The 25065-nt window shown below is 48.1% G+C and overlaps 1 protein-coding gene across 10 annotated transcripts in view; it reads left to right on the forward strand.

Moving 5' to 3' along the window:
* Positions 1 to 25065, forward strand: part of MECOM (MDS1 and EVI1 complex locus) — a 298479-nt gene that overhangs the window by 246698 nt on the left and 26716 nt on the right. For 5 of the 10 annotated variants that reach the window (XM_052687091.1, XM_052687086.1, XM_052687089.1 and 2 more), the window contains 5 exons: positions 9321 to 9455; positions 17945 to 18047; positions 19338 to 19554; positions 22163 to 22310; positions 23127 to 23283. In XM_052687091.1, the coding sequence (XP_052543051.1) occupies positions 9321 to 9455; positions 17945 to 18047; positions 19338 to 19554; positions 22163 to 22310; positions 23127 to 23283 (760 nt within the window). Of the gene's footprint in view, positions 1 to 7555; positions 7697 to 9320; positions 9456 to 17944; positions 18048 to 18658; positions 18786 to 19337; positions 19555 to 22162; positions 22311 to 23126; positions 23284 to 25065 lie in introns of those variants that run through there. The other 5 variants (XM_052687088.1, XM_052687090.1, XM_052687096.1 and 2 more) reach the window with 3 other exon arrangements.

The raw sequence follows: 25065 nt of genomic DNA on the forward strand, positions 1-25065 counted from the left end.
GAGTTAAAGGAGCACTAATTCCAAAGTGCTAAATGAGCACTTGCAACTCCCACTTTCTGTTCATTAGAACCAAAAAGAGAATTACAAAGCAGTGAAGGAAAGTGATGGGAAATTATTGTATTCCTGGCCTGTCACTGATTTCTCCATGAGCCAATCTCCCTATTCCACCCATCCAACCAAAACACCGACCTTCCTATCCAGCACGCCGTTGGTGCTGCCTGTGCCAACTGTAAGCTGAGCAGGGCAGAGACCCCTGCTTATCATTTTTCAGTGCACAAAGGGTCTCAGTTTCAACCTGGGCCTCTAGGTGCTGCTGTAATACTAATAATGCTAATACTCATAATTCTGCTGGTGGCAAATTTAGCCCAACATCTTAGGCTTAAATAAGTTATATGGAGAAATGGTTATAAAGCAGTCTCCATCCTCATTTAAATTCTGCAGGTCATTTTGCATCTGCAAAACTCAGTTTATGGATTGATATGCATCTTATATATTTTATCTTGGGAATGTTTTCTCTATGAATCTCATACAAAATCTGCAGCATGACTTGTGTATAAAAAAAGCCACGGGAAAAAAACGCCTGCAGCTATACCACTCACCTCCCTCCTCCTTCACATGCACACATGCCTAACTTCTTTTTTTTCCTCCTTTGTTTTATCAGTATGGTGCTAAATTACCAAGTTTGAAATTTCTTCAGCAAATAAGGGATGCATGCCAGAACATAAGTGCCCTGAGGGATTTAAGTCTTAGGGGGAAAAGCCCTTAATTTCCCAGTTTATAGGTAGCAGCACTGTTTTGAAATTGGAAAATGTTCAACTCATTTATGAAAGAAATCTGCCACAAGTATATGCTGATGTTCATAGCCATTTCATTAATAACCCATTGTGATCAAGACACATTTTTTTGGTTAGCAGAACAGGTTTATTCTGACACCTGTATCAAATACATTCCCCAACAGAGCTTTCTGGTGAGCAAAATACGCTTCTTGTTCTTTGCACTGTTCCCAAAGCAGGCAAAGGGAAGTTGCAGCATGCTTTCACAAAATCTTCGCAAGATACCCAGTGAAATACTGTTTTCCTCTCACTCTTTGATGGGAGGAGAATTAATACTCCTGAGCATTCATCTGGGTTGGTGGACATGGTGGATGTTAGTGGAGGTAATGGGTTTTGGTAGACATGGTGGCTTTTGGTAGACACGGTGGACTTTGTTGGACATTGTGGGTTTTGGTAGGCATGTTGGGCAATAAGAGCTTTGGTGGACATTGAGTATTTTGGTGGATGTGATGGGTTTTGGTGCACATGGTGAGTCCTGGAAGACACTGTAGGTCTTGGTAGATGTGATGGTCTTTTGCCGCTCCTTGTCCCTCTCTTCAGCTCCAGCCAAGCTCTTTTGTGCAAACCAGGTGGCTCTTGGAGCAAGAGTTTTCAGAACCAACCCTGCTCCTTTACCCATGTGTGACTAATTTATGTGGAGCAGCACTTCACTGTGCACAGAGCCCAGGTGCCGTGCATGTTCACGGCTGGGTAAGCATTTACCGGTCACGCGTTTGCTCAGGACCTGCTTTCCACTTTGGGGCAGGTGCCTGCACATAGCTGGGGAAGCTGGGCTGTAGAAGTGGCACCTGCGCTCCGAGTGCTTTGTGTCTCACTGCTAGGGAGTCTGCATGCAGAGGATAAGGATCGACCTTGCAAGCACGTCCATTGGCCAAATAACTTCACATACCTGAATTCCAGTCCTTGGACTTATCTATGAGCATGACTTGAATTGCTGTGGGGATTTCAACCTATTTATAGTTTTGTAATGAGCTTGTAATAAAGCTCCATCTCCTATCCTCATACAACTGATACCTAATGCCTCAACAGTGCTGGGTCCCTTTCCTTGTGTCATAAGAGGGGGTGAACCAGCTGCTGGAGCCCTGCTGGGAAGAGACTATGTGCTGCTGTCCTCCACACTGCACTGCTCCTAGGGATGATGAGTTAATTCAGCCAGAACGATGGTAGTTCATCAAGTTTTGTGGTTTATCTGGAAATCGAATTCCAGTAATTTCCAATGCCAGCTGACTTAATGCCCCTTTAGTGCAGGTTTTAGACAACTCCAGTCGATTGTCACAGTGGGTTTTAATGCAACATGTAGGTGGGGTGAAGCTACTGACACCTCCTGTAGCAGGTTTTTGTGCCCCACTCAAGAGCTGGATATGCTGTCTGCATGCACGTGTGTTTGTGTGTGTGCAATGTGCATCCTGCTGCTTATGAGCAGTGCTAGAAGCATCCACACATGTACATTTAAAACAGCAAATGCAAACCTGAAAATTTTAAAATGAGTGTTTCAATTTTATTGGGTGATAAATTGCTTCGTACTCTTATAAAGTCCACAGGTGTTTATGTCCACTCTTGTATGCCTAGTTAAAACCTTGGCTACAATAGGAATGCTTTGAAAATATCCACTCATTCCTAAAATTGATTACTAAAGTAGAATTACCTGCTATGCATCACATTAATCTTTGTATTGTAAAGTTCTGCTTATTAACCCTTCCAATCTCCTTTAGCCTGGTGTTTCCCTCGCTCTGTTGGTTTCTTTCCCAGGCTCCATCCCTTGGCTCTGGGATAATGTAGGGGCCCAGACCCGCTGTGTGCACCCTTTCCAACCAGTGCTGAGCCCTGGGACTGTGTGGCAAATGGAAAGGTCTGAAAATTAAAATTTGGAGGAAGTGAAGTGTTAATGGATTCCCGTTGAATTCTTATCCTCCAGAATTTTAGCTTTTTTTCAAAATAGGAGAAAGGCAAAGGGCCATAAAACCCACAGCTCCTGGGTGGATGGAAGGCCATCCCTCACATTAAGCAGCCACGCATTCAATTGCTCTGTGTCTACTAGGTCTGGGTTTGGAGGCTTCTTGAGTCTTTTGTAACTGAAGCAATGAACACTGCAACTGAAAACAGCAATAGCCTTTGGCACCTTGTGCCAGAGCATGTTCCTTGGCAGGGCAAGCACTGGGAAGACTCAGAGGAGAAAAACTGGGAGCTTTCTCCCTCTGGAATTCCCTCTCTGTTGCCACAGGAGCGTGCTTGCAGTGGGAAGTGGGCAAGCAGCAATGCACCCCCCAGCACCTCACTTTTGTCTGCCAGAGACACAGGCTGTTTGCAGTAAGGTTTTGTAACATCTCTTGGCTGAGGAATTGCTGCAGGTTCCACAAGGATTCTCAGCCTTCCTCCCCAAGGCTGGAGCAAATTCACCCATTCCTCTGCTCAGCAGCCACATCCCAATCATTGACTCATTTTACATCTTATTGACAGAGTAGGTGAATCTCCCTTTTTCTCTTGGTAACACCCAAGGCCCCAAAGGGTCCAAACTCCACCGGTGTGCCTCAGAGCATGCAAAAAAACCCCTTCTCATCCACCAGCCCCTGGTCAGGAAATTTCCCCTCATCCTTCAGCTGTGACTGCACTGTTACCTGTGGGGGACCCCAGCATGATGGGACGGGGGGTATGGCAACAGCTCCATGCACACGTGGAGCCCACACTGCCTGCCACACGGTGCTGTGCGTGCTGCCACTGACATATACCTGAATATATATATTTATCCCACCACGTCGGGTGCAGCAGGAGGAGAGGGGGCTCACACACAGTGCTGCGGGGCACGGCTGGGGGCTGTGGCAGTGTGCTGCCCTTCCTGAACACATCACAGCAGCAGAGATCCTGCAGATTTTTGCCACCCACGCCTGCACCGCTCTCTCTTCTATTCTTTTTGCAGGGATGTGCTGGTTTTTTGTTCTTTTTTTTTTTTTTTTCTTCCCAAAAGCAATTGGTTATTTTTGTGGTGTGTTGTGTGGTTATGCATTTCCAACTGCCCTGCATAGGGAGGGGAATCCCAGCTGGATGCCCCCACATGTTCCCCCCCCCCTCCCCACCATAACACACCATTCCTGGGGACACTGGGAAAGGGGTGTCAGAACTGCCCTCCCCACATCCCACCATCAGCCAGGGGGAGGAAACCCACCCTGCAGCAGCGCCGGCAAAGCCAGCCTGACCCGAGCAAATGAAAATAATCAAAAGTAATTAGAAGCGTGCTGGACTGCTCCTCGGAGATCTATGCGAGAGAATAAACATGCCGGAGCCCTCCGAGCCACTGCAAAGGCCCATGTCTGAGCTGTTAGGTGCCCTGACCTTGTCCACATAAAGACGTGATTTATGAAGTGCAGGGCACAGCAGCAGGGCTTCTGTCTTCTCCAGAAGAACCAAATTACTGAGGTGGAGATTAACATGCTTTCAGTTGGGCCCATTTCCAGACCAAGGGAAATTTTTTATTTACATTTTTTTTTTTTACCTTTAATTTCCTCCTCCTCTCCCTCTCCTTTGCTCGAAAACTGCCTCTGGCCTGGCGGGAGGGCAGGGGTTGGGGCACGGAGGGCCAGGTCAGGCCCAGCTCCTCACCTCAAACACACAGCACTGCTGCTGGCTCTGCTCGACTTGGCTTTTTTTCCCACTTAATACTTTATTTTATTTTGAAGCAGCTATCTGCGGGTGGGATTTGCTTCAGCACTGCTCTCCTGGGTCCATCCCGCAGCGCTGGGGATACTTGCAGGGCTGCTGCACACACTGCTGCGCCTCACCCCCTCCCCAGGTTCGTAAGAGCTCAGCAAAGCATCCAGCAGGATGCTCGGGTGTTGTGTTTAGTCACCTTGAGAAATATAACATTAAACCCCACTTAAAAATGCGGTTATGAAGCGGCTTGGTCTATAAATGTAAGGATAATATTAAGCCTAATACGAACATTTACGGCGCTTTGAAAAATCACCAGCGACTTGTCTGAGTTTTCACCATTGTCCTCGGCGGTGTCGGGCCACAGGAAGCCCATTAAAGGCGGACAGTGCCGTTATTTCATCTGGCTGTGGCTGAGCTGCTTTGCTGTGCTTTAATGATGTGCTGGAATGCACGATGCCCATAGGGTCTCCATTATGAGAAGTTCTACTTCTGGGACGACCATGAAGTTAAAGGCTTAAAAGAGGCATCAGCTTACAGCCCGGTGGGAATTGCTAGCAGACCAAGCACTAACTCCTCGCTGCCTCCACTAATAGAGCGGCTGATTTTAAATAAACAATCGCCAAAGGGACCCTATGGAAATAGCTGGGCCTCTGGAAGCGCCTACCGAGCCCTCCGCCGGGAGGGAGAAAAGGCCACAGCCGTCTTCCAAACGAAAGAAGGAAAACACACGTATGTGTGTGCACGGAGTGGCTGTGAGCCCTCCGAGTGTGCCCCTTCCTCCTCCTCCTCCTCCTGGAAAGGGGTACAGCCGCAGGGAGCGCTGAAAGAAAACTCCCCAAAAGTGACTTTTCACCCTAAAACGGAGAAAGGGGCTCAGCAGCGCCCGCTCCGCTCCATCCCGGCTCCATCCCGGCTCCGTCCCCGCTCCATCCCCGTTCCGTGCCGTGTCCCGGCGGCGCGCCCCACCTAGCGGCCGCGCTCGGGCGGATCCCGGTGCCGGTACCGGAGGCCCTTTTGTTTATCCAGCGGCGTTTCCTCCTTTTGTGGCACAGCATATAGGGGTTTGTGTGTCTGTGTGTGTGTGTGTGTTGGGGGGAGGAGAGGGGGGCAGCTCCGGTTCCTATCGAGGCTTCTGATCAGGCCTATGGGCTCGAGCAATCAGTTTCCCAGATTACTTGTATTTAATACACAATGCATCATAAAACAAATCCCTCATCCTGACAGGAAGAAAATAGAACAGCTCATAGCTCGAGCCGGTCCAATTTATGGCTAAATTAAAAAAAAAAAAAAAAAAAAAAAAAAGAGAGAGAGAGAGAGAGAGGAAGAGAGGGAAAAAAAATCCGAGAGGTTCCACCAATGTGCGGCACTGGGGTTGAGGAACCCGGCGACGCTGCGCCCTGGGAATCTCTGCCAGGTTCCCCGAGGGTTTTGTTCCCGTCCCACCTCCCGGCCCCAACGCGGGGCTCCGGCCCCGGCCCGCTCCCACCCGGCCCGGAACAATGGCCATTATCTGAAATAACAGTTCAATGTCACAGATAACAGGCCGCTGAGACGAATTAATCATCATCTCATGTCAGCCGCCTTCTCGCCCTCCCCTTGCCCCCCGGGAAAGAAAAATCGACTTTTGGGCTGAGAAATATATTTGCATTGGGAAAAAAAAAAAAAAAAAAAAAAAAAAAAAAAGCGGGTGGCACTTGGGGCAGGCGCAATAAAAGATCCAGTCCTCCCTTCTTTTTATATACATATATTTATATAATTTTTTCCTGCCCTCTTCCCTAAAATACACAAAGCACACCGGAGTCAGCCGGGAAATGCCCAACGCCGAGGGAACGGGGTGGGCTCCGGCCGGGGGGTCCTGGGGCAGCCCGGAGCCCCCGCGGGGCGGTGGAAGCGGGACCGGGGCCGGCGCTGCTCCGGCGGTAGGGAGAGCCCAACCTCCGCTGGCTCCATTCACGGCATTCGTTACCGAATAAATAAAGAAGAGCTCCTTTAGGAAACTGGAAATTCTCCGCGCAGAGGGAAAAAGAAGGGGGTGGAGGTGGTGGGAGTAGGGGGGGGGGAATGGGAGAGAGGGGGAAAAAAAAAAGGCAAAAAAAAAAAAGGAAAAAAAAAAAAAAAAAAAAAAAAAAAAAAGAAGGCAAAGAAAAAAAAAAGTTGCGTTTCGTTAGAAATTCGCATTGCTAAGCGCAGTGCCGGTGATGACGGTAAAAACGAGCAGCCGCGCCGGAGCGCCGGGAGCAGCCGTCGGGGGAGCACGGCTCCGCCGCCACGGGGCGCGGGGGGAGAAGGAATCGCGGCGGGCGCCCGGCACGGCGCGGCGGCCCCGCGATGCGGGCGGGGGGAACGGCTCCGGTTCGCCCCCGCGGCGGGGCCGCTCCTCCGCGACCTGGCGGTGACCCCCGGCCGCGGGGCCGCTGTCGCTTTAAGCGAGCCGGGAGAGCCCGGGGCGGGGGGGGGCAACCGACCGGGGGTGGCGGCGGAGAAGCGGCGGGGCCGGAGTTGGGGGGGGGGGATGGGGGGGAGCGGCCGGCGCTGCCCCGCTTTTAAAGAGACAGTGTCGGCGCGGGGCGCGGCGGCCGGCGGGACCCGACGGGGTGGGCGGGGAGGGGGGGCGGGCAGGTCCGGGCGCTGCCCGGGGGTGCGGCGGGGCCGGAGAGCCGCGGGCAGCGGCGGGGTGGGGTGGGGAGGGGAGAGCCGCCCGCTCGCCCGCGCACACTTTTCTGCCATCCCCGGCGGAGAAGTGAAAGAAGTTTGTTTTCTTGTGCGGCGCGCAGGGCTGCGTTATTTCTGTTGTTTGTTTGTTTTGGTTTTGCTTTGTTTTGTTTTTCTTTATTATTATTTCTCTTCCCCATTCAAGAGGGTTTTTCGGTGGTGGTGGTTGGTTTTTTTTTATTATCTTTTTTTAAATTTATTTATTTTCCTCCCCCCTTTTCTCCCGATAACTTTCTTTGCGCGCACGCACACACACGCGCTCGCTGAGCCAGCCGATAAGACCAGGAGGGGCCGAAAGGGGAAGGTGATGGCGAGCCGGCAGCAGCCCGCCGAGCCCCTCCGCCGCTGAGCCCCCCAGGCCCCCCCGACCCCCGCCCCATGGTGGAGCGCACCCCGACGGCCGCGGCCTCCGCCCGCGTTTGACGCCGCGATGTTGCTCCCCGCCGCCTGAAGGATCTTTTTCCCTCCTCCCCCTCCCTGCCCCCGCAGGCTCCGGGCGACACAAGGTAAGAGCGGGCAGCGCGGCTCCCCCGGGCCCCGCGGGACGGGCCGACCTGCCCTGGCCCCGATGCCCTCCGAGGACCCCCCCCTCCCCCCCCACCCGTCTGGGGGCACAGCGGGGATTACTTGGGAAGGGAAAATCAAATATAACTACCCCCTCCCCCACTAAAATAAAATGAGAGGGGGTCCGGGGCCGCTCGGACGTTCCGCGGGGATGCGGCTTGCCCACGGGTTGTGAGGTGCTGGGGGGACTCCGAGGGGCTGTAGTGGGGGGGGGGGGGACTCTAATTGTATTGGTTTGGGATTGGGTTTGTTATGGTTCGGTTTTCACTTTTTGGAAAAAATGGATGCGATGGACGGGGAGCCCAGGAGGGGAGGGAAGCGGCCGCGCTGCGAACAGCCCAGCGTAGGGTTGTGGAGATACAGACGGACAGACAGAGACGCAGACGGACAGACAGACACACGGCCGGGCCCGATCCCCCATCCCGCCGCCCGCGGGGCCCCGCTGGGGGCCGTGACCCGGGCAGCGGCCGCCGGAGCCGCGCAGCCCCGCAGCGGGCGGAACGCTTTCCGCGGGGCTCCCCGAGCGAACGCGGGCTGCGACAGCGGCAGCCCCGCCAGGGACCGGCGGTGGCTTCTCGTGCGCTTAGCGTCACACGGTGCCGGGATCGCCGACACTTCAGCTCGGAGGCCGGCGGCTCGCCGCCTCTTGACGTGAACGCGAACGTTTCCCGCTGTGGAAACGGCCACCGACTCCCTCTGCGTTTCGGTTTGCGGGAGTTTAAAGCGATGCGGGGGGAGCAGCGCCGTGCGGGACGCAGGACAGGCCCCAGTGAGCCTGCGGCCGAGCCTGGCACTGCTCCCATGGACAGCACGGCGGTTCGTCCCGCTATCAGAGTGGGACATCCTCTTGTCCACGAGCAATCTCTCGATATTTGTTTATTATCTGCGTTTGATATTTGTTTATTATCTGCATTATTGGAACCGTTTATTGCTGTGTCTTGAACGCTGCCATGTTTTGCACGAGTGTTTATGCTGTTTTTCATTTATTTTCTCGAGTTTGGCACGGGGAGCTCTATTCTTGTGCTCTAATTAAGGGGGGTGATTTAAGTGCTGTTTGGGAGGCACAAGTATTAAAGTGAGATAAATAACGCCGCCTCCCCTGCAAAGTTTGGGTCGAGGTCACAGATCCGAAAGGGCTCAGTGGGAGCTGCAGGCAGCGCACGTCGGAACCAAAGCAGAAAACTCCAATGAAACCACAGTCAGTTCTTTTCGTAATCGCTGTTCCGTTCCCTGGCAGCTCATGTTTAATTAAAACCTTGATTTTAAACAGAAATAAATGCCGTGAAATTCAGACGCCTCTTAAGTCAGCAGTGTTTCTTAGTGATAATTAGACAACGTCTCGATTACGTGTAGACATTTGTCAAGGCATTTCTCAGCACATTTGTTGTCCTACTATAACTATCTCTGCATTTTGACCATTGCTAATAAATTCTCACAGAGGAGCATGCTTCTCACTGCATCCCTCCATTCTGACCCATGTGCTTATCTGAAACCCTCTGATTTTTCCTTGCACGGTGCTCCCGGACAGCAGCACAAAGGTTGACCCTTTCGTCTTCTTCCTTTTAGATCTTGGATGAGTTTTGCAATGTGAAGTTCTGCGTAGACGCCAGCCAACCAGATGTAGGAAACTGGCTCAAATACATCAAGTTTGCTGGATGCTACGATCAGCACAACCTTGTTGCATGTCAGATAAGTGATCAGGTATGTGGCGTTCACTTTCTGGACTTACATTTTAAGGAACTTTAAGGTGTCATGGGGAAAAAAAAAAACAAAAAGCAACAATTCACAACAGATTTTGGCCTGTTTGTTGTTACAGCAGAAGATAAGGCACAGGTGGGAAATGCAGAATAGAGTAATTTTGATTCTGGGCTGCAGATTATATGAATTTTCCTATTTTTCCACACTTTTCAATTCATATTTGTCATTATTATTATTATTATTACTGCTGTTATTAATCTTGTGTCTGATAAAAATGGAGACTGCTTTCTGAGGAGCACAGAGCCATTATTTGCTGATTTGGGATTAGAGGCATTTTCTGGTTCCTGTCCCACCCCAGCTGCATTGCTGTATGAAACTTGCATTAAGCAGAAACCTCAGTGTGCAATTAATGGCAGAGTGGAGGTGAAGATGCAGAGCTGATAATCCCACCCGTACAGCTGCACGCGTGGGGCTCTGCCTTTGAATGCACACGTGCACAAATATTATTATGCCTTCCCGAACACTTTGCTACTTGTGTGCTGAGCCGGGATCGCCGATGCTTCGCTGTCTCTTTTTGTTTGGCGCGCCGAAATCCACTCTTTGTTAGGCTGAAGTGTTACTTCTGCTGTGTGTTGGAGAGGCTGGGACAGGGAGGAAGGACGCAGCGTCGCGTTTTGTTTTCAATTACGCTGATGAGTTATTAGGTGTTCCCTCAGTGAGGCTCTGCTTTGGTCTGTGGAAAACGTGCGCCGCTGTGAAATGTTACCATGGGTGAAGTCAGGTTGAGGGAGCCGTGCTTTAAGAAAGTGAAATACAGACGATAGCAAAGCACCAACTGATGGGGCATTCTTGTTGCACGTCCAAACTTCGATACCTGCGACGCAGCGTTCGATGCCTTCAATCGGTGTTTCGTTTCTCACCGCTTAATTAGCCGCATCAGGTGAATGTTAAAGATTATCTCCAGCTGGCTTAATTGCCCTGACAGTATTGAAAGAAGAATCACAACCGGGCACGAAGCTTCCATTAGAAATCACTCTTTCCAATCAAATTCCTTACGTGAAGGAAATGGATGGGAGGCAGCCTGCTCCTTCAGCCCCCAGCGCGGCGCACTTCGCTCCTACACATCGCTGATTGCAACCGCTGCCCATTAGCTTCAGCAGGAGCTGTAACAGAGGATTGTTTTAATTTTCAACTTTGAAAATTCAGCCCGGAGCACACATAGCATGGAACGACCCAGCCGGCCGAGATAGCATTTGTTTTTATATAGCAGCTGGTTTAGCTAAAGAAACCATAAAGATTATTAGTAAATGAAAAATGCATTTTGTGAGTTGAAATTATGTTTTACGCGGAAAACCGATAAATTCTCTCAACGCAAAGCATTTATGGAGCAGTGATACGAAAAGGAAACGATCCGGGCTAATTGAAACAGCAAATTCAGACGTTTCATAATGAGAGCTGGCAGAAATAGGTGAGGGCAGGGAGGGAATCACGTGAATTGGTCCGAGCGACTCACGGCGTTTGCGTCGGCAGTGGTGCCCTGCGATGGGAAATATGTGCTGGGCTGGAACAGCAGCATCTGCCTGGAGCTGCAGCCACGCACCAGCGCTGGGACGCTGCTGGAATGAGAATTATGGTGCTTGTAACTTTCTCTTTTTTAGTGTTTACATTTCTGAGATTTGGTAATGGTGGCTGTACTGCTGCCAGTAATTTCTTTCATTCACTGGAGACTTGTTATTTATTTTGCACGGTGCCGTGCCGTTCATAATTCTATATTTTTATGACTTATTGTTGCTGAGAATTGGAAATTAAAAATGGGTTGTCGTTCAAGTAGCTCACTGTGAGCTGCACGCTGTCAGCAGCAGATTGTTGCCCATTTGGCCCTCTGGAAACGTTGCACATTCACCCACAGAATTGTACATGTACTCCAGCGTTTTATGACCAGGACCTAAAAAGTTAATGCTAAAAATGTGCTCTCGAATCTCAAACCAAAAAAAGCCTTTCTAGCAGCTCCTCCTTCTGCTTTCCTCTGGCACGAGCTCACGAGAGGTAATATAAAATATAATAGGGAGGCAAACTGAGAAATGGACGTTACATGGCCAGACGCAGCCATGTAGAAGGAGTGACAAATGCAAGTGAGAGCATTGCGCTGTGTCAGTCTGCTCCTGAAGCTCCTAGGCAGAAAACAGCAGGGTAAAGCAGAGAGCATGCACAGTGCTTGCAGCTCAAGCCAGAGCATCGCAGGAGCAACGCAGCCCCAGAAGTGTAGGGTGTGGGCCAAGCTGGGGTGCAGCCTACGTCCCCCTGTCCCCACATCCCTGGGGGCAGCGCTTTGGCACCCCGCACAGCACCCGGAGCATCCCCTCTGCAGGAGCCCTCCTGCACTCCCGAGACACAGACACTTGATCAGCAGTAATTGTTCTCCTCTAATTGCTTCAACTCATCTGTAAAATTCGCAAGCAAACATTGTGCCGTACCTGAAAAGGTACGAGATCCTGCCAGCACTCGGCCTCGCGCTGGCCGCAAGTTCATGCTACTAAATTCAAGCCTGAGTGACAGGCAGGTATGATTCCCAGACTGCTCGAGGCAGGATTTCGGTGCAGCTCAGCTCGATGTGTAATCTGGTCGCTCTGCTAAGCTGCACCTTCTGCATTTCACAAAAAGAGTGAAAGAAAAACATTTTTTTGTTGTTTCCTCGAGCAGACTTTTTTCAGAGGCATACCACCCCGCCCCCCGACTCATGTTTGAGGTTAAGTTTCATCACTTGGGATCAGCTTCACAAAAGGCCTGGGCTCTTTTAGGGCTGTAGAAATGGGCTTTGCTGAGATGAACAGCTCGATAATGGTGGGATGCAGTCAAAACATGCACGCGGGATGCAACTCGTATTTCATTTGATTGGAGGTGGAGGAGGGTTTAAAAGCTGCATTTTTATTTTTGATTTTTTTTTTCAAACCAAGTTGATCTAGGATTTCTCTTTGCTGTCTTCCTATTATCTCCTGTCATACCCAATCTAACCTGATCGCGTGTAATTCAAGATGTGTATGAATAATAAAATTCCACAAACAGCACACTCTCATTTTTTCCTTTTCCCCAAAGACACTGCAGTGTGTGCAGAGCTGCAAAGTCTTGTCACTATTATTTGCTCGGAGTGTGTTTTTTCAGCTCAAAGTCAGGAGTCAATAGCAGTTTCTGCTAACTTAGACAAGTCCCCTCTGTTATCTGTCATTAAATATCTATTAGTTCCACTTTTTACTGATTTGAGAACGATTAGCCCTGGTAGACTTTCTGGCAGTGCTGTCATCCCAGCAGAAGCATTATTTTTAAATATACATGTTAATGAAAGTGTGGTGGAAAATACAGTAACTATAGCAGTGGTGTGTCAGGGACTGTGAAGAGTCCCAAGCACATTTTTAAGCTGGGATCACAGTCACCTTTAAGCTGTAATTTTTTTTTTCTTTCTTTCTTTCTTCCTTTTCTTTCTTTAGATTTGTTTGTTTTTGTCATTGTTTGTGTAGGGAAATATTGGTTGCACTTTGAATTAGAGCTTGTGAAATTGTGTCTGTCTTGCTTATTGCTTGCAGACCTGTGACAGTGATGTGGCCACATAATGCTGTAAAAGTGCATTGAGCTTCCAGGTCTCCTGGAAGATTCCTGTTGGTTTATCTATGGAAAGCTGCACGTGGCTCACAGTCAGCTTGCTGAGGTTTTGGTTTGCTGCGTGAGCTGAAATAGGAGGTTTTTTGTTGGTTTGTTTTTATGTGTGCTCTTTTCCCATATCCTCGAGCATATGCCCCTGCAGTGGGAGAAATAACAGTAGAGTAACACTCTTAACAATGCGCACAGTGTCAGCGATACAATCGGAGGTGAGTGAACTGACTGCTGTAGGTTGCACCAGATCCGATCCCTCTTACAAGTTTTACAAACTTTTGCAATCTGCAGGCACAGCCTCATGTTTCAGGTTTTACTGCCTGTGCCCCCCCGGCACGACGTGCAGCTCCCAGGCAGAGAAACACGGAGACTCGTCCAGCAGCCCCAGACACACAGCCACCTGCAAAAGTTGTGTATTTAACGAATAGTTTTGAGGCTTTGTTGTCAGAGAGTGAAATTAAGGTTTTGGCTGTTATGGGTCAGGAGGGCATGTGTGCGCTGAGCTCATGCGGGGCCCTATTCTGTCATTATTCCTCCTACGAGTTATTAGTTTATTAAGCAAATAAAGCTTAATCCAGCTCCCACTGAAAACCTGTTTCCAGTGGAGCGAGGTCGTGCTAGCATGGGGCTGGTGGAACCAGGAGCTCATCGGCTGCGGTTTTCCATTTGTGGCAATTAGAGGTGATGCTGTGCTGAGCCTCCTGCCCAGCGCCTGACTTGTTGCAGCCCAATGCTGCCAGCATCCTGCCTGAGCTTCAGCCTGTCCTGACGTGACCTGCAAGGAACTGCTCAGCACCAAACCGGCAGCTAATTGTCGCCTCTCTGCATGGCGATAAGCTCTTCATTGACGATTAATAAAAGCAGAAGAGCGTGCTGTCTGCAAGCAGGAACGCCGTTTGGTGATGAGAGCTGTCAAGTCCCACTTGCACGGCGGGGTTCAGAGGTTTGTAGATGCTCGCAGGGACAGTGGGACAGCTGCTCACTGAGTGGCGTTCAGCAGTGGCTGTAGGATGTTGGGATGCAGGGCTGTGTGGGCCCGAGTGCAGGCGGCTGTCAGTGGGGCAAGTGGGATCATGCCAGTGTCTGCAGGATCCCATCTGGATGTGTCAGACCCTAACCCAGACCCTGAGCTAACATGCACCAGAAACCTGCCATGAAGGAAGGCATGAGCATCACTGGGAGGGGACGCAGAGCAGGATGTCCTGTGCTGGGACCGCCTGCAGTCCGACAGACGCGGGCGCTCCGTGTGCCATTTCAGGAGAATATCCTGAAACAGGGCTTCGTTTTCCCAATACAGCCCTCCAGCCTCAGCAGTTCTTCACCACAGACCGAGAGTTGACTTTGTGCCATTTGGACCTTTCTCCTCAGCTTTCCTCCATCGATTTCAGAGCCAGTTCGCAGCTCGTCCTCCCACTTCCCAGTGACACACACGCACAGCAGCTCACACAGATGCCACTTTTTCCCCTCTCGGTGTCTGTGGCCGTGGGGAAGGCCGGGCCCTGCTGACACAGCCTGTGCCCCGCAGGGCGCTTCAAAGCACGCAGCCCCGGGCCCCGCTCTCGGGGAGCGTATTTTCGCTATTATTTCAATTATTACAACTTCCTGCAGGGGTGGAAGGTCGTTCATAATTCACGCCTCTGTCATCTTTACACATGCCAAATGCAGTCTATTAAGCATAAATAAAATTTCAAGTGCCTGACTAGGAAAAGTAAACTGGGATTCATAACAATGAGGCCTTATTCATCCATTTGAAAGTAAATTGCGTGTGCTGCGTTCTTCCCCTCTCCTTGCCCCTCATGGGCAGCAGTTAGGGAGCTTTGCCCCCGGCTCGGTAGCACACACACAGGGTGGACGCACAGGGCTGCCTCCTCAGACCCCTGAACTCAGAAAGTGCTTCCAGACCTGGATCCGATGCTTCTCTTCCTATATAAACTGCAGTCACACACCAGTGATCCCAGGGCATGTGAAAAGCGCGTCTGGACTTGGCCTTTTTTTTTTTCTTTTTTTCTTTTGGTTACATTTCTCCCTTGCATTTCACAGGGCAGGTCGGTGCCTTCTCAGAGAGGGTAGTTCCTATGAGGTTTTAGGTGGGAAGAGTGAAAAAAAAGCCTTAAACAATAAGGACGTGTTGAAATCAGGCTATGCTTACCTGCAGGATCATTTTTTTTTTCCCTGATGTTCAGTATGTTTCATTTCTGTGGAAAGCAATTGGATATATAAACTCTTAGAGCAGGTGGGTTTTTTGTATGCACAGGGCTTTGCTATTTTTAGTAATCGTTATAGTTGTTTCTTTAATAATAAGAATGTCAGAATGCCAGAGCTGGAAATCTGAGACTCAGACCTTGTTTTAGTGGGCCTTGAGGTGCCAAATAAAACACTTCACTCATCCTCATCAAAGGAGTTTTGCCCCTCAGTCTCTCTCCCCACAGAGGCTGGCCTGGCAATTTCTGATCAGTTGCTTCATCATCTCTGATATTTCAGTATTTTTGAGTACCAACACAGCCAGGCTGGACAGCTGGCTCCAGAGTTTGCACCCTGTTGAGTGATTCGTCCCATGGCTGCAGGGAAGATGCTGCATCACACCAGGACTTTACAGCTGGATGAGATGCAGCACAGCACAGTGTTGGACAAAGAAGACCCTCCTTGTTGGTCCATGCGTCCTTACTTTGCAACAAGAGGTGAAGAGATCAGTCAGAGTGCTCTGGATGGGACAGCAAGAGCACTGGAGGAAAAATACTGGGGAGAGTCACTCTGGTTTCTGTTAATGACTTCGTGTGGATGCACTGCTGACCTCAGAAAAAAGGTGTTGCTTGAAGCACTTGTTCTCTGCAGCACTGACATCAACAAGGAGCTGTAGGACTGTGAGTGTGAGCATCACCTGTGTCCTCTTTTGTGTGATCTCAAAGAACATTAACTAGACACCGTCGGCATTATTTTTGCTCAAGACTTAGTGGCAGGGTGCTGAATGCTCTGATTTGGTTCTGCGTCCATGTAAATTAGTGAAAAACAAGATTAATGCAAGGGGAATGCCCAGAGTCTGCAAACACAGCACTGTTGACCTCGGAACCATGCTCCTGATTTTTAGGAAGCTGAGCTGGGATAAGTCTGCAGTGCCCCAGTAGTGCTGCTGCTGTCAATGAGGGCTGCAGGGTGCTGGGGCTCGCAGCACCGGGGGCTGGTGTGTCACATTTCAGAGTCTAATGTGCTTTCAGAAAGGAAGCTGAAAAGTTGACAAAAAATGGTGTTGTTTGTTGCTGAGGGAAGCCCATTGTTTTCTAAGGGGAAACAGAACTAGAGAATGAACCATGCAGCTTGTGTACAATTATCTGACTGACAAGGGGAAAAAAGAGCCCAAGCAAGCCCTTCTGACAGCTGGGCAAGACAATGTGGAAGAAGAGGAACACCTTTAGGGAGGGGAGGTTGCATGTGAATGCCTGCTCCTGTCTTTTTGGAGTGGTATTCCCTGTAAGCAGGAGCCTACAGTGCAAGTTTGTTGTGCCTGACGTGGGATATTGGGTGTTGGGACACAATGACTCTAGTAGTCTCTAGGCTAGCATCTGCCAGAGCAGCTTTTGGGGCAAGGCAAAGAAAAGAAAACAAATCAGAGGAAATGCGTGTTCTTTAGTTAGTTTTAGGCAGTTAGCACATATCTATGGGCTGGGGCTGCCTGTGCAGCAATAACCATTAGGCTGTACAGCCACCTCCTGGAGGCCCTGGGTAGCTGCTCTGTGCTGTGTAGAGTTGGGTGATGTGCTGTGCAGGGGGAATATGCCGTGCAGGGGGAGTATGCTGTGCAATAGGCTGTGCAAGGGAGGTACGCTGTGTGAGATACTCTGTGCAAGAGGGATACCTGCATCTGGCCTGTGGCAAAACAGCTGTTGACTTTTTGCTTTTCTCTCACAGCACTAGAATGGGTCTTGAGAGTTAGTAGTTTGAGGGTAAAACCTTTAAAAATACACTAGACAGAGAGAATGCAAATACGTCTTTTGTTAGAGTAGGAAACATAGCTTTCGTGTGTTTTTGTTTAACGAGGCCTGAGAAAGTTACTAATAATTATTTGAACGGCTTCTTGGAGATTTTTAGTGTTCCTTATGTTTTCTCCTGAGAGAAAAAGCAGCCAGATGGATTTTTTAGGAACTTCCTTCTGGCAGAGCCTGGCAGCAAGGCATGATCTTGCTGTGGGTGTGTGGTACCAAGGGTGCACGGCCCCTGCCTCTCTGCTGGACTCCTTCCCAGTGAAAGGCATAGGGCTCATGAAGAGAGGAGCAGCTGCCACCTGTGGCTGAGGCTGCTGACAAGCATCTGTGCATATCTTCATCCTGGATGAGTTGTTCCTTTAGTTTCCATTTGAAACTTAAGAGCAAAGAAGCATGCTGCATTGTACAAGCCCCCTCCCTTGTTAATGGCTGAGCTACCTAAGTAATAGAAGCAGGTGGGGTTGGATGCCCACATGCTAATCAGCAGAATTTCCTCAGGTGTGATTTAATTACTTTCTTCAGCACAACCAAGAGGAGAAATGTTCTCTATGTTGCTCACTCAGGGACATTTTTTATGGGCACCTTGGCTGGTAAGTTTAGTATAATTGAGCATGTGAATTGCTGGTGATGTTTGCAGTCATCATGCAGCTTGCTTGCAGCAGAGGCTGTTGAAAGCAACTTCCTCTTTATCTTCAAGATAAGGCAGAAACAGCTCTGGGGCTGAAGGAGCCTACCTGCACAGCCCAGGCTGCCCATCCCCAGCACTTTGCAGCCCCTGTGCCAGGGGTTGGTTGGGCACTCAGTGTCAGCCCTGCAGCACTAACTGCCTCTTTGCCTTTCATGGTATTCACCTCACTTTCTCTTTTTCAGATATTCTACAGAGTAGTGGCAGACATTGAGCCAGGAGAGGAGCTATTACTGTTCATGAAGAGTGAAGATTATTCACATGAAACAATGGCTCCGGACATTCATGGTTAGCCACTTCTTATCTAATATGAAATACCATTGAAATTAAGCAAAAAATGTAGCAAGATTTCTCCTCTGTTGCAATACCTTTGAATTCCAGAATAGCCTGCCAGCAGCTGAAGAGGACAGCTGGACCTGATTGCATTTGTTTACCACCTGCCCTTAGCAGACCTGCCAGTCTGCTAAGCTCTACTTTTCAAAGATGAGTTTTCTCAGCATTGCAATCCTGCACCTCTTGATGTTTTTCAGTCCTCATATACTCAAACCTCCATGGCAGAAATGGGGTTTGCAGATGTAACTGAAGGCAGCAGTAAGGCTTTGGAATTGAAACTTAATCTGGTTTTGGGGTATTGCAAGAGGAGGAATGGAATCCATGTCATTATCTCCAGGCTGTGCTGGTCCTTCAAGACTAAAATGTATGGACCCCAATTAGATCTGGTTTTGGTTGGTTGTGGGTTTTTTGATGTTTATGATGTAGTTTTGTCAAAAAACTATTCTTTTAAAAAGAGAAAATCTGAGGTTGTTAATGTTGCTGTCACTTTTGAGAGCGCAGCCAACCCTCCTCCTCCTGCTCGTTCATTATTCAAGCAGCACACAGGTGTTGCATCTTCAGTTCCTGAGCTGTGCCCAAAACAGGGCATGTGGCTGCCCATGTGGGCCGTCAGGAGAAAATCCTACAGAGTGCTGTGAGCTGCTTTTCTTCACCTCTTCATTTTGGGATTTTCTTCAGCGAATTAATTATTTGGTAAGAGCTAATAATTAATGGAATGAAATATTCACCCCTAAGCAGTACTCCAGTGATCTTTGTTTTCAGTGAGAAAAACTTTGTGACTGTTTTACTGGATATCTGGCTCACCTTGGGTGCTGGAAGAGAGCTCTAATGGAAGTAGAAAGATTGCTACAAACCGTAAATGCCTTTTTGGCTATTGCAGTAGCTGATGTTTGTGTAAGTTTGCTTCATTCAGGAAGTCAGAGACTGTCAGCCTTTTGTAGGTATCCACCTCAGGACATGGATATCCCCTTTTAAAGTAATTTGAAACACGCTGACTTCTGTCCCAAGCTAACATTAGGGGTTCCCATAGGATGTATCACCCAGGCAGTTAACAGGTAACGCTGCGTTTATATATTACAGAATTGAAGTATTAGCATCATAAAGCAGATTTTTTTATTATTATTACCAATAATGTTTTTCACAGAATAACTCTTTATTTAACTATACAGTCGTGGAACTGCTGAGAGTAACTAAAAATGACCCCAAACTGGTGTTACCTCCCTATGCCAACCCTTTTTCTTGCAGAGGAGCGCCAGTATCGCTGCGAGGACTGCGACCAGCTCTTTGAGTCCAAGGCTGAGCTGGTGGACCACCAGAAGTTCCCCTGCAGCACACCACACTCCGCCTTCTCCATGGTGGAGGAGGACTTCCAGAAAAAGCTTGAGAATGAGAGTGACCTTCGGGATGTGCACGAAATCCAGGAGTGCAAAGAGTGTGATCAAGTCTTCCCAGACTTACAAAGGTAGGATTGTGCTTAGAATGTGACTGAGTAAGGCAAATCCTCTAATGGCTTCAGTCCAATCACAGGGCATCAGGCAGGGCAGAATTGGGTATCTTGTGTACAAACCAATAGTAAAGGTAAATAAGTTTCTGTGCTCATTGGTTTTAGAGCATGGAAATAATGGTGTCTTGATAGATCAGAAATTAACCCCTAATAGATACCGTAAATTAAGAACTGGATCTTCTGATAATAGCATGTTTAGTTGGCATGAGTAGGGCTGGTGGCAGTGAAGTCAGAGGAGTCATTATAGTTCAAATGAATTGAGGTCTGGTCTCCTTATTTTTAGGTAGGGATAAATTAGAGTACGTCTGAGTGGTGTTCATTTATCTTTGCAAACAAGGCATGCTAGGCAGAAGCAAGTTGGTTAGATTGTGTTCAAGATATTAACATATGTGAACATATGTATATATAGACATACACATGTGTATACACAGCTCTTCTGTTTTGAAACACTGGGATTCATTGTTTTCTTTTATGTTCCTGTCTGTTTAAACAGGGCAGACCTATATGCCTACATCCCCACAATACGTATAGGTAGGAATGTGAATAAAAAGTTCAGCTTTATATGCTGAAGACTATTCCCATCACTGTAGTTCTTTTGTGGCTGCTTATAATGTATCACATTGTAGGAAAGTTTGCAAATTACTGAAAGGTATTAGGAGTGCTCAGGAGCTTCTGTAGTACTGTGCTCACAAATTCATGTTTTGGTAAGTTCAGTCTGAGGATGCAGGAAGGTTGACCTCAGCCAACATATAGCAGTTGTGCTGAGCTATCTTAATAGGCAGATCCTGGATGAGATCCCAGTGAGGATGCAGAGTCACACAACCTGCTTGTTACAGTTCCTCAGAGTGAATGATAACAAAATGAAAGCACAGTGTACCAAACACTGCTGTTGTGCATCAGCCCTGTGTTTGTGCAGGTACAGTGTTATCTTCATTGGCTGCTTGGGCTATATTCAGTTCCACATGTCTAATTTTCAGTCTGAGTGACTGATTCGGGTCAGTAGATGAAGTCAGAAGAGCTGCAGCAGTGGTGGGTGCAGCATAGGTTGGGACTGTGACATCTTTCCACACTGTGAGTTATTTGGTGTTGAAGTTCTTTTCTGCTTGTGAACCAGAGGACAATATCAAACATATGGGAATCATTGAGCAAATGTAAATTTAGCTTAAAATATTAAATATTGAAGAGAAAGGGCAGAAAACAAAGAACGAGTCATCATAAATAGATGGGCAGTACTGTGAGAAAGAGTGAAAAATGAGAAAGAATGCAGTCATTCTCCAAACTCTTGAATTATTGAGAAGCTAATACACCACAAAGACAGTTCACAGCAAAAAAAAGTACAGAAGCATGTTATATAGGGATTATATAAAACAATAGGCTTGAATGAGCCGTGCTTGAGGGTGTGTGTAATTAAATTGAGAAAGAGCTGAGTGTGAAGATTGAGGTCTGTGGGTGGTGCAGCCACATCAGGTGCCTGGGTGCCTCTCTAGGTCTTATGGCAGGTTTGTTTACCAGGGCATGATGGAGATACAGCTGTTAGCTGAGTGCTAGGAAGTGAAGCAGGAAATATTTTTCCCTGAAGGAGAAAGCCTAACAGGGTAGAGCTTAGGAACATCAGCAGGATGAAAGAATTTCTGTTACTTGTAGCTGAGCGTGTAAGTTGCCATTTGGACTACACAACAGAGGGCAAACTGTAAACCCCTCAGGTTTTGTCTACAGATTCAGCAGAGATCAGTGGGAATGTTGCCAAGGAAGCTCTGATCTGTGTTGGCTGGAAACCCTTTTCCAATGGCATTTCTGTGAATCCCCATGTATGTTATATATGGATCTCTCTGCAAGCAGTAGTGTGAGCTGTGGCTTGATATATGAGCAATGTATTCAAACATATATTTGCAGCTGATTAATTCTAAAAGAGGAATTCAGAAAACTTAGAGGTGAAAAAGAATTCAAAGATGAACAACAGAAATTAGGTGAGGATTGAGCATGCTACTAATAGACTGAACCAACTGCTAAGAAATGAATGAATAAACAACTAGAATTGAACGCACTTAATAATCATCAGATATAGCTTTGCATTAAGTGTTCTCCATTCAGAAGCTTTGCTCTGTTCACTTATGCTCTTTCTGTTTCACTGGTGGAGTTATTTCTGTTCTACCCCTGCTGCAAGAAAAATAGACTCCCATCAAAGGAGTGAGGCTCCATCAGATAGTAGGTTCCTAGGTGTGTTTGGAGTGAAAGCAATAAGGCAGAAACGATTCAGACTGCAGGGAGGAATTACCGGGGTGAAATATTGAGAGGTGTATGAAATAATCTCCTTTGGGAGTGATGGAAGCATAATCTTCTGGAGCTTTTGCAAGTGGCCTGGCGAAACATCAGACAGTGTTACTGTGGGGTGGAGGGGATGCTCTGCCTCCCAGTGTGGCGTGCCTGGGGCTCAAAGGACCTGGGTCTGTCAGGAGTGGGCCTTTGGGGCTCGGGTTTTTTTTCTCTTTTTGTTGCTGTTTGGAGGTTATGCGCTCTGCTGCCTCCTCTTCTTGCTCTGATGTACTGCTCGTTCCTGTTTCTGCAGCCTGGAGAAGCACATGCTGTCCCACAGCGAGGAGCGGGAGTACAAGTGTGACCAGTGCCCCAAAGCTTTCAACTGGAAGTCCAACTTGATACGTCACCAAATGTCGCATGACAGCGGCAAGCACTACGAGTGTGAGAACTGTGCCAAGGTACAGTGAATTTGTAGGCTGTTTCTGTGGCACTGAGCGCATGGGGGCAGCTGAGGGTGGGATATGTGAGGGCATAGAGCTCCTGCAGTGCCTGTTTTTGGAGGATTTAAACCTTCACTTTGTATATGTTAGCTTTCTACCCCGTTTGATTTAGAAGGATGCTGCTGCAATAGAAAGCAAGATAAGAAAATAATGCCAGGTTCTGGTTGTTCTAAGTGAGTGCAACCATCTCATCTCCAGAGCATCTGCTTTACCTCCCAGCACTGGGCTTGCTACCTAGATTATTGGTAGAAGATGTGGTGCTCTATGTTTCTTTTCACAAGATTCTTAAGCCTGGGCCTTTTACATAAGGGCTTTGTTGTTTTTAAGTAGATTTGCTGCAATAATCGAGGTTTTACATTGACCTGATACTCAAAAGATGCAGCCAAGCCCTAGATTTTCATGCTGCCTTGCACTCAGCCAAGCAGTTCTATTGCAGTCATGTTTGGAGGTTTCAGATAGCTATGTTTTGACTTTCTGTGAGGATGCCAAGCAGGAAATCACTGGCCTCAAAGGCATGACTTCCAATCGCAGGGGTAATTGCATCTGCTGTGGTGGTTGCAAAGGGGTTAACCGCTCCACCAAATATTTGGCTGACCCTGGAAAAACGAGGCCCCATCTTGTAGGCACAGCTCCCATTGATGCCCTTTGGCCAGGCTGCAGTGCAACAAGCAGCCACTGGTTTTAGTCCTACAGATCTCCCAGTAGTTGTGGATTTTGTGCTAAGTGGCTTCTTCCGCAGTTAAGTTTCTTGGTTAATCAGTACTCATTTCCTAGCAGGTTTTCACGGACCCCAGCAACCTCCAGAGGCACATTCGTTCCCAGCATGTTGGGGCTCGTGCTCACGCTTGTCCAGAGTGTGGCAAAACCTTTGCCACATCTTCAGGCCTCAAACAGCATAAACACATCCACAGCAGTGTCAAACCCTTTATATGTAAGTCTTCCACTAAGCGTCTTCGGTTAAGTGTGGTTTTTTTTTTGTCGAAAAACAGTGTAACCAGCGAGCAGGAGGTTGTGTTGTGCTTCCTTGGCATTTCCCACAGGTTTCATGGGGGCTGTGACTTACTGAATGAGAACTGAGTTAATTCACAGTCTGATGCAAAGCATTATTTTCATATGATTTTCCTTTCCAGGCAGACACTGCATGCTGTATAAATGTACCTTTTGTCCCTGGGATATTTTTCCATGCATAGATGCAAAGAGCAAGCGGGGAGGGAGTTTTGGCAAGGAGGAGCTGTGCTTTGCACCGTGCTGAGCTGGCTGCTCTCTGTGCTCCTTTGCAGCAGCACCAGCCCCTGTGCTGCAGGCTGTGCTGGACCCAGATGCATTGGGCGTTAGGCAGAGCCAGCAGGACCGGAAAGGCTGCTTTGCTTTAGAAATTAATTTGGGGCCACTGAATCTCAACAGCAGATAGCATGGCTTTGGTGGGAATTGGAAAGAAAAGCTTAAAGCCAGTGTATTTCAGCCAGAGGAGCTTGCTTCGCTCCTCGAAGCTCTTTTGCATGCCCTGAAGTTAAGTATTGGGTTTAGCTATAAGAGCTTTGCCAACAGCTGCTCCAGCAATAAAACTTGCCTCCCATGTGGGCCTGACTACACTGGGCTATAAATCAGATCCTCAGAGTCCTCCCAGGCGTTATGTTTGCTACTTGGCCAGATTCTGCTATGAGATGGAGGAATCTGGGTGCACAGTAGTGTTGCAAGTTGCTTTCTCTTCCTTTCACCAGGAAAGGAGACGCAGAAAATATTTCAAGAATACTGTTCTGGCAAGTGCTAATCTCCACGATGGTCTTCTCTGGCACCTGTTATGGCTCAGAAAGCACTTTATGACCTCCTCTCTTTGTTTTCTAAACTTCAACTTTTGCTATTCTCAACAAGAATTTACCAAAACGTCACCTTGATACTTTTTTCCAGCTGACTGTATTTTCTGTACTCGTAATGCACTCTAAGTCTGACAGAGGTGGCACCTCACCCAGGTGAGTTGTAGCAGCAGAGGACAGCAAGGCTGGAGTTCTACCTCACACTGCATGGTCCCACTCAGTGGAGTGGGCACCTGTAGCTGGTGCATTTAGCTCCTCAGTGAAAACACCTGCTTAGGAGCTCTACAATGCTGCTTTGACATGTGCTATGAGTCTTATAAAACCTCACTGCATGGCTTGAAAGAGTCGTTTGTGGGAAGCCTGTATATCTGCCAGTGAGTTAGATAATCTTTTTGTTCGGGCTTCTTCAGTAAGAAAATGTATAACTAAGTCTAATAATAAATGTCACTAAAAAATTCTTACAGTCTAGGATTACAGGTTAAATAATTGCATTTTACATTAATAACTATTAGACCACATTAACTTCTGGCCCATGGATGAAACCTTCGGCTTGTCCTCTTGCAGTCCATGCCCTACAAAGAAATGTAAAAGTGGTGCCTATCTTAAATGAAATAATTCCTAACTTGTTTTTTTTGTGGTTGTTGTTACTGTTTACTCTGATAAATCAAACCAGCAACCAGTATTCTTGAAATGCACAGAATGAGAGATGAAAACCCACTGAGCAATCTCTGAATAATAGCCATGTAATTACAGAACAAAAGGGTTTGGAGACCACATGTTCAGTGGGCTTTGCTGAGCAATGGGAGGGAGGTAGGGTAGGGTCACCTCAAGGAGATATCTGTTTTCCACCAGGAGGCCACACACCATGATTTACTCTACCAGTCTGTTTATGGCAACTG

The sequence above is a fragment of the Tympanuchus pallidicinctus genome, unplaced genomic scaffold (assembly GCF_026119805.1).
Source record: "Tympanuchus pallidicinctus isolate F22 unplaced genomic scaffold, pur_lepc_1.0 scaffold22, whole genome shotgun sequence".
NCBI lineage: Eukaryota > Metazoa > Chordata > Aves > Galliformes > Phasianidae > Tympanuchus > Tympanuchus pallidicinctus.